Raw genomic sequence first — 9,753 nt, forward strand, 5'->3', positions numbered from 1 at the left:
ATTAAGCATCTATGTCCTCTCAGCTTGGGAATATCCACTAAACCAATGACATTTGACACTGACATAGATCCTAAGAGAAGCAGGGTGAAAAACCGAAAATAAAATTACACACATTTTAGAATAAGCAGAACTGATTCATTCCTGCGCAGGTAAGCCATGACAGAGTGGGAGGAAGGCTTCCTCGGCAGTTTTCCAAGTGGTTCCTCTAAGAGAGGGACCTCAAAGGATTTTTGGTGGATGTTCTGAATCAAGTCCCTGACCAAGTTTCCTCTCCAGCCAGTGACACTCACTTTTTAAAATCATCAACCATTTATAGGACAATTGTCAAATGGGTGGTTAGTGACTCACTGCAGTCCTACACTAGTTGACTTACTACTGCAAGAGGTTGCAAACCTCGGTCAAATCTGAGAAATAAACAACTTAAAGTCTATTCCCTCCTTACTCACCTTCGCGAGCTATGGAAACGCTCTGTGCTTCCCCACAAAAACCTAGGACACAGCCAACTTCTGCACAGATATAGTGAATGCTGCTCCCTACAGTGCTGCTAAGATCAATGGCAAACTTGTCAGAATGAAATCAGATATAGTGAACCTGAGGCTTGGTAGGTAAAGGACCTTAGCTTCATGCTACTTATCTTTCATACAAATAGTGTTACATGTGCTTTGAATAGTCATTTAGATTATTCCACTTCCAGCACTTTGCTGCTTTAAGACCACACATGTTCATAAAAAACTCCAGCTACTTTTTAAAGAATGAAGCCAAAAGCTTAAAGCAGCATTCTCAGTGTCTCCAGATGTAACAAAACATTGCACGTTAGAGCATAAAGAACGTAAGTTCAAATAACAATGATTACAGATCTGGTAATGGGAATCACATCTCATGGTTTTGCTTTGCTCATACTGCTGAGTAGCTTCAGCTCAATGGACTTGGACTTCTCAAGTCCAAGTATTTTGATGGCCAACAGCGCATCCAGCGAATCTGCCCAACTGACGCTAGCAGAGAACCTGACCCAGTATCTCAAGGAACTTGGACTAGGTCCACCAGTTCAGCAGCGAACATTTCCATAGGCCCTATGCCATCCACTGCACCGCCCAGCCTTCTTATTCTGGTTCGCTTTGGAGAAGCGCTAATGCCTCTCATTGGTAAGATTAGCTGACGTGAACTGTCACGGCTCCAAAGCGGGCGGCTTGCACCACGTGCCTCACTCTAACAAAGCAATACAAATGGCACAACGTGGATAACTTGCTCGACAGCTCCTGGGAATTTAAGTTTTCTATTTCACTTTGCCTTCCTGATTCGTGAGCGCATGCGTCCCTCCAGAAAAGAATGAGTAAAAGTCTAGCAAGTAGCCTACTTCAGAGAATTTACTATGCCTACAGATACATAGAATAAGTTACCAGATGACTTCTAAGAAAGACAAATACCAGGCAACCGCATTCACGACGGAATAAATCTCTTTATTTTTATTCCGTGTCTATTTCTGAGCTAGCGGAGTAAGTCTTGCTTGGAATCTGCATTTTAAGCAAAAGTCTGCTAGCGTAACTTTAACTAGACCTCTCAGGATTTTGAGATATATTTATTACAATTTTTAAAAAATATCCTGGTGAGCATTTTGGGAAAGGAACTAATTGGCATACTGAACCTGAGGCAAGCCAGAAACGTTTGAAGCCAGCTACAAGCCTATCATGATGATAAACAGCTCGGGGTCCAGATGTCCATATATGGCAAGACTTCCTATAAGACTGACAGTACTGTATGTGCATTGCGTATGGTTCTTGGATCAGATTCACATTCCTCGGGTATGTTTCTCTGGGAGCTTTTGATTTCCGCTTTGAGGGCTGGCTCAGACCTCCAATTGCTCTTATAAAAAAATATCTGTGACTGAAAGTTGAAAATGTGCAAGATTCTTTCTTTAAGTACACAAACACTCCAAGTCTAGCCACTTTCCTGTAGTCTTGCCAGGTTTTCAGTATGTCTGATACCTGATCAAGTGACTTTTTGGGGGGAAGGAGTGAAAAAAAAAGAAGGAAAAACACAAGAGAGGAATGCAGCATATCCACACCTGTACATTTTACAAGACTTCACCAAAGGAACTATACCAACTGAAGCTGATGTAGACACACACATACCGTATATAGCTGTGTAAACAAGTCTGCGAGACCGGTGTAGTGAATTCCTAGTTTCAGCAGAAAAAATATACTATCTTAAAAGCATGTGCTGTATAAACACCCGCATGGAAGTCAAAATTAGTGCATTTTAACCATTTTATGCATCGATGCTAAGATGTACTTCTCCAACCCATGACGCATTACCATCAGAAAGGATAAGCCAAAGACTGATTGGACTCTGAAAGAACAACCTTTGCTTCCAGGTGCCCTTCGCCCCTCTGCATTCAATACACATGCACAAACGAGGTACCCGATGTGTCACATCTAACAGCACAGAAAACAAAATGACAAAAAGGCAAATCTGATGGACTCTGATTCTCTACCCGCTTTTGTGGGCTGGTACAACTTTTAATTCAGTGGGCTAATGCCCGATTCACAATGGTGCGAGACCAGAATTAGTTCCTAAGTCCAAATGCCTATTTAAGTCTTTTTTTTTTTTCTCAGCGCAGCAAGTGGATGGGGCTTGCTGTACTTGGCCTGCAGTGTGAGGACTTAGGACAGATTTATCCTTTAATTTTGGATTTCCTGGCTTTCTGGTGGTTTGTTACTTTTAAACATACTTTTTCTGTCAGTGAGATTCTTAGGTTTTGTTTAATAAAATTGTTTCTCTGAAAAAAACTCTTACATGGAAAGTTATAAAACATGTCTAGAGCTTCTCTCTCTGATGTTCTCCTACCATATTTAGGCATTTAAAAAAGGCATTCTGTTTACCTGGTTACATTTGCATTTTGGTATGCATGTCATACATAGTTTGGTACACATTACTTACCCAGCACTGAAGCCATTGGAGTTCTTCAAGTAAATACCGATTTTGGGAGGCCTCATGGGTTTGAGAACATATATTATTTACCATAACTGTTCCTCTGGGATATTTTTTTTCTTTCAGAGCCAATCTCATTTCTTTTAGTGGAGAATTTCAAGTAGACGAAACGACATCCAAATGACTTTACCAGCCAAAGTACAGTGCTGGCAGAATATAAATAACAGTTTTACAGTACAATATATCCTAACGGGGTTTTATATGAAAACATTTCTTTTTCCCTCAAGAATCCTGTGCGTACATATTGCTGTATCATAGTGTAGAAGTATGTTTACATATGGAAGGATGAAAAGAAGGGGGGGTATGTCAGCAGGAGAAAGCCTACATGCAAAAGATGGTATATTTTAAGATATCCATCAGATTTCAGTTTGCCTAGTGAGATGCATTAAGCTGGTCTCTCTCATTAAACACTAACATACTTCTACAGGTCAAAAGCCAAAACACTGGCATTCCTTGCGTTAAAGCGGAGGTCAAACAACATGACATCACTGAATATTCAAATGATACATGGGGAGGTGGGGGAAGAACCATCTTCCGAGGGAAGAACCATCTTCCGAGGGAAGAACCATCTTCCGAGGGAAGAACCATCCTCCAAGTCATTGGTTTTGTTTTGTTTTGTTTTGTTTTGTTTTTTAAAAAAGAAGACCATAACAGTTATCTGCTATAATTTAATACAAGCCACAACGCTTAGGTCTTGGGTTCGGTCAAATACAAACCACAACATTTATGTTTCAGCGGAGCGCAGTGGCACGCCAGTCTCTTCTTGTTGTAGTCCTGGGGTGGACCATCAGCGAGGCTGGGAAGCAGGGATGTGCGAGGAACACGTTGCTCAGAAATGACAGCTGCACACAGGCAGTGGGAAAAATAATAGCCACTTCTTCCACGCTTCAGACTCCGTCCAGCTGTGCCAAATATTTCAGAGTAAATAGGCACTCTCTCTATTCATAGAGAGCATCTATTAGGGAAGGAACACATTACAAATATCCAGTATGATTCAGTGGTACACAGAGTCAATTTATACCCGGTAGCGTAATTATACCTTTTTTTTTTTTTTTTTTTTTTTTTTTTTGGTGGTACCAAAGCGCCGGCACCCTTCGCCGCCGGGGGAACCGGGGCACCGGGCGGCGAGGGTCCCTCCGGCGGCTCGGCGGGCCCGGGCCGGGACAGCCCCGAAACCAGCCGCCTCCCGTCGCCTCCGCCCGGGGCCAAGGCAGCACGGGAAGTAACGGATTCCCCCCGGCCGCCCCTGGCAACCGCCCCGCCGCCCCAACAGCACTGCCCCCCCCCCCCCCCGCCCCTTCCCGCCGGGACCGCCAACCGCCTCCAAATAACGCGCTGCCGGAGCGGGGGACACACACACACACAACACAACACACGGATACGGCCGAGAGCCGCTGGCAGCGGCGGTGACTCACACTTAAAAAACATCAGGATGAAAAATAAAAAGACGGGGGGGGGGGGGGCGCAGACGGAGGAATGCGGGAGTCAGGGGTCAGGGCCGCTCCGGGGCGGCGGCGGCGGCGCGGGGCGGGGCGGGCGGCGCGGCGCGGCGCGCAGGAATGCGCGGAATGTCGCTGTTTGTCCGCGGCCCCATTCAGCCCATTGGCGAGGCCGCGCCGCCGCCGCGTATAAAGGGGCGGCCGCCCCGGCACTCGGCAGTCACGCAGCCACTCTCCCGCCGGACTCGGAAGGAGCAGAGCAGCGCAGCGCACAGCACAGCAGCCACCCGCCGGCCCAGCGCCCACCGCGACAGGCCCGTCCCCGCAGCGCCGCTGAGAAGAATCGCTCGGCGGGAAACTCTCCTCTCCTCAGCTCAGCTCAGCTCAGATCGCCGCCCCTCCGCTGGGCAGCCCGACGCCGCTGCCTGCCCGACGCCGCGCCAGCCACAAGCCGACGACCGTAGCGGGATGGCCCCCGCCAGCTTCGCCGTAGCCCTTCTCCTCGCCCTCCTCAGCCCGGTAAGTGCCGCCGCCCGCGGCGCCGCCGCCGCCACCCCTGCCCCCGGCCGGTGCGGTCCCGGCGGCGGCCCTGACGAACCCCCCCTTCTCTCTCTGTTTCTCCCCGGCCGCTCGCAGGAGGCGCAGGGCCAGGAGTGCAGCGGGCAGTGCCAGTGCGGCGCGGGGCCCGGCCCCACCTGCCCCGCCGGCGTCTCCCTGGTGCTCGACGGCTGCGGCTGCTGCCGCGTCTGCGCCAAGCAGCTGGGCGAGCTCTGCACCGAGCGCGACCCCTGCGACCACCACAAGGGACTCTTCTGCGACTTCGGCTCCCCCGCCAACCGCAGGATCGGCGTCTGCACCGGTGAGTGGGGGTCGGAGCTGCCGCCAGCCGGGGGAGGGGGGGCGCACAGGGACGGGGTGCCGCCGGGCAGGGGAAAGGGGAAGCCGGGGCTGCGACCCGGCCCCGCTGCACCGCCCACCCTCACGCCTCACCCTCCGCCTCCTGCCCTTCGCAGCTCGGGATGGAGCCCCGTGTGTCTTCGGCGGTATGGTGTACCGGAGCGGCGAGTCCTTCCAGAGCAGCTGCAAGTACCAGTGCACCTGCCTGGACGGGGCGGTGGGCTGTGTGCCCCTCTGCAGCATGGATGTCCGCCTGCCCAGCCCTGACTGCCCCTACCCGCGCCGGGTGAAGCTCCCTGGGAAGTGCTGCGAGGAGTGGGTCTGCGACGAAGCCAAAGAGCAGACCGCTGTGGGACCTGCTCTCGCTGGTGAGTGGGGGGGGTCCCTCTGCGGATGGCAGCCTGGGGGGAAGGGGCACCCTGCGTGGAGGTTGAAGGCAGCAGGACGGATTGACACAGGGCACCCTGACAGCTGGAGCGCAGCAGTTAGTGGGGTCACCCCACAGATAAGTGTGGCTGCCTGAATTTCTAAGGAAAGGGAAGAGAGCCTTTAGCAGGGCATGAATCAGATGGTGGTCTCAAGCTGGTTGTCTGTCTCTTGCAGCGTACAGACTGGAAGATACTTATGGTCCAGACCCAACAATGATGCGTGACAACTGCCTGGTGCAGACCACCGAGTGGAGTGCTTGCTCCAAGACCTGTGGCATGGGCATCTCAACCAGGGTCACCAATGATAATGCCTTCTGCAGACTGGAGAAACAGAGTAGGCTGTGTATGGTCAGACCTTGCGAAGCAGACCTGGAGGAGAACATCAAGGTAAATAGTCTTATCTTTATGTATGATCTACTAGGATGCCCCATCCGCTAACAAAAATCCACAGTGTCTTACTGAAAAATGTGCAGTTCTGACAGGTGGTCAGTTTCAAGTAGATTACCTTGAAATTTGTGTTTTGCCCCAGTAGTGAATAGTTTACAATTAAATGCCCTTAATTTTCTCTCACACTGTACTATGGCACTATGTAAGACACTCTTGCTTAATGAAAATATAATAAGGATTAGCATGTCTGCTTGCCCTTAGCTTGTAAGCTTAGTGCTGTGTGAAAGCCTGCCTTCTAAACGTGTTCTGTTCACTTGTATCCTAACAGAAAGGCAAAAAGTGCATTCGCACCCCCAAAATCTCCAAGCCTGTCAAGTTTGAGCTGTCTGGCTGCACCAGCGTGAAGACCTACAGAGCTAAGTTCTGTGGTGTCTGCACTGACGGGCGCTGCTGCACACCCCACAGAACAGCCACCCTCCCTGTGGAGTTCAAGTGCCCCGATGGAGAGATCATGAAAAGGAAAATGATGTTCATCAAGACCTGCGCGTGCCACTACAACTGCCCTGGAGACAATGACATCTTTGAGTCTCTGTACTACAGAAAGATGTATGGAGACATGGCATAAAGCCAGAAGGAGACGCTAACTAGATTCTCAACTTGAACTGATTTGCATCTCATTTTGTAAACATGATTCAATAGCACAAGGTATTTAAATCAGTTTTTTTTTAATTTCAACAAACTGCTCCATGTGACTTAAAACAATTTTTCTACTGACCCCAAATGGTGGTTTGAAGAAGAAGGTAAAACGGACAGTGGGACCACAGCAAGACACAGCTTCAGAACATGCTGTTCATGAGGTGGTGTGAAGGGGTTAAGGGAAATAGGCAGGAAAAGCAGATTCAAGCAAACATGTTCCCTTAACGTGGTACAGTGTGCTTCATCTAGTAGTGCAATTGTGAAGGAGACCGTTAGCGTGTTTGCTGGCGCTGGTTTAGTGACGGCAACGGCTGGAATGCAAACCCTCACCCGGCAAAGTGCTAAGTAGAAGGTGTTCTGTTAGTCAGGACAGTAATGTTTCAGCTCTGACACTCTGATTCATATGGCTTGGTCAAGAAGAATCAGAATCATGTCTATTAGACTGGACAGCTTGTGGCAGTTAATTTACCTGTAACAAGCTACTTTTTATTAATATTGTAAATACCGTGTATATATATTTGTACAGTTATCTAAATTAATTTAAAGTTTTGTGCCTTTGTTTAATGCTTTGAAATGTCAATGATAGCCTTCTTTTTTGGAACAAGATAGGTAGGATTTAAAGCTTGTCTGACAATGCATTCAAAGCGTGAAATAGATACTCTAGTGGAAATTATTCAGATAGGGCCAAATGGTGAGTTGAGATCAAGACGGAGAGTATTGGAATTGAGACGCCTGTATCCTTACAAAGCAGTCATCTGGCAAGATACATTTACTTCCACTTTATTGGACAAGTGGCTTTAAGAAAAATGGCTCTTTGGTAGCTCATCAGTCTCTTCCACTTGAGCATTTGTTTCTTTCTTTGACTATGGCTCTTTTTGGACAGTTTATTTGTTGAGAAGTGTGACCAAAAGTTACATGTTTGCACCTTTTTAGTTGAAAATAAAGTATTTATATTTTTTATATAAATGGCTTGGCATTTCATTTACCTGTAGTTTTCACTTTACATATTCCTAAGAGGGCTTGGCTTTGCACTAGATCAAAATTGAGTAATGCATGATGGGGGGTTTTTGTCCAGAAGCACATACACTCATGAATAAGCTAATGATTTATGGTTACTTATTCTGTTACAAGTGAACCAACTGTAGTTTGTTACTCTTCTGAATTTAGAATGGAGGGCAGGGCCAGGCTTGCTTTGCCAAGCCCAGTATTGCATTAGAAAATGCAGCAGGTTCCTCATGCCTCACATACGGTGACTTTAAAACGAGCCATCTGGTCACCATAGTATAAAACTCATGCTATAATACTCCATGCAACATACTTAATTTCACTGAAATGTTTCACTGGTTAAGAATTGTTTTCAGCTAAGGCAGGGAAAAGCGGCTTTTAAAGTATCTATGTTAAAGTGGTTCCTGACTCGAGTCAAATCCAGAAGCCCCAAATTTAGTAAAGTACTCAGTGAAGACCTAATGAGTTGTATCATAAAAATTACAGAATAATCCAGCTTGGAAGGGGCCTCTTAAGATCTTCTGATTTAACCTTAATGCAGAGTAGGGCTACCTTCGATGTGGTTTTACTCGAATTAAGACCTTAGTATGGTATGGTAGACAGAGCACTGAACTCATGTGGCAAATACCTGAGTTATCCTCCTAAGTTGATGACCAGGGGCAAATCAGTTTACACAACAGTTCCGTCTGTAAAGTGTCCATTGATTCAAACTCTTGCAGGCCCAGAGATGAGAAGCACTGTAAGAGCCACACATTTTGATAATGGTCTGAATGTTCTTCTCAGATAAGCAAAAAAACTACAAGGGCAGTTATAAGTAACTTCTCTCATCCCCCTAAAGCTAAAAGGAAAGCTGCAGTCCTGTGCTAGGTCCTACATGAATAACAGACTTTTTTTGTCCCTTTATTAAGATGAGGGGATTCTCTGAATTTAAAATTAACCTTTGCACTAGAAGCATTAGTTCTTGTTTTCAGAAAAAACACGTACTCTCCAACAAGAATCCTTTTCAGGCAAACAAGTTCAATCTGGAATTTCCTGGTGGTGAAAGAGTGTTAGCTTACAAAAATGTCCATCCTTCCTGAGCACCTTCCAATCCCATTGATTTCAGCTAGCATTAGTGGCAAATCAGTGTAACACCAGCTTTGACTAATGATGGACAACAGAGCCCTAAACTAATGGGAAGTCAATGGGAGTCTTGCCAGCGGCCTCACCAGGCTTTGCACAAGGCCATAGAAGCATTTCCCCTTCCTCTATAAAATACGAGGAATTCTGCTGGCATGAGGAAGTGGCTTTCTGGGTCCCATATGAAATAGTTTTGGGTAGCCTCTGGCTCTTACACTCCCTGAGACTCTCCAGCATTTTTTCTCTATTTTTTTTTTTTTCAGGTTATGAATATGATGCAGCCGTTTCAGTTCACCCTGGAAACACTTCAAACGCTCATACAACCACAAGGATTGGTTGTCCGACCGCTGCTGTGGCTCCACCCCCAAATAACAAGAGAACTGTCATTTCTAGTTTCAGCAAGGACAGGACGTACACGGACTTCATTCATAGGTATCACTATAGAAGCTCGTGGGATCAGAAGAAAGAAGCACAATATATCTAGCAGGTTGGGATTAGTGCCCTTAAGAGATGGGGTGTTTATGACGCTGCACAGGCCCCTTCATTAACAACTCTGCCCTGTGTTCTTTTACAAATTGATATCAGACATTATAATGAATGGCCATGCTTCATAATATCAACCTCTTGAGCCTCGTGACCGGCTCATGAGATTCACTCAGGTTCTGGTCCCAGTCCAGATACAGTGGGCTCTATCTCAGACACCTAAGCTGCACAGCGCTGTGGCCTCCCCCAGCACTGTCCACCAGCTGTGCCTGTTGTAGGAGGCTGCAGGCAAGGACAGAGAGCGGTGCTTG

The 9,753-nt window shown here is 47.3% G+C and overlaps 1 protein-coding gene across 1 annotated transcript; it reads left to right on the forward strand.

The window, feature by feature from the left end:
* The first annotated feature begins 4,663 nt into the window (after positions 1 to 4,663).
* CCN2 (cellular communication network factor 2) lies at positions 4,664 to 7,801 on the forward strand. Its single transcript, XM_082480855.1, has 5 exons — positions 4,664 to 4,946; positions 5,064 to 5,286; positions 5,441 to 5,692; positions 5,928 to 6,139; positions 6,468 to 7,801. Exons 1-5 carry the CDS (start codon positions 4,896 to 4,898, stop codon positions 6,762 to 6,764), a joined length of 1,035 nt encoding a protein of 344 aa, XP_082336981.1. The 5' UTR covers positions 4,664 to 4,895; the 3' UTR covers positions 6,765 to 7,801.
* Positions 7,802 to 9,753: the final 1,952 nt, after the last annotated feature.

Source organism: Vanellus vanellus, assembly GCF_965231255.1.
Source record: "Vanellus vanellus genome assembly, chromosome: 3".
NCBI classification, from domain to species: Eukaryota; Metazoa; Chordata; class Aves; order Charadriiformes; family Charadriidae; genus Vanellus; species Vanellus vanellus.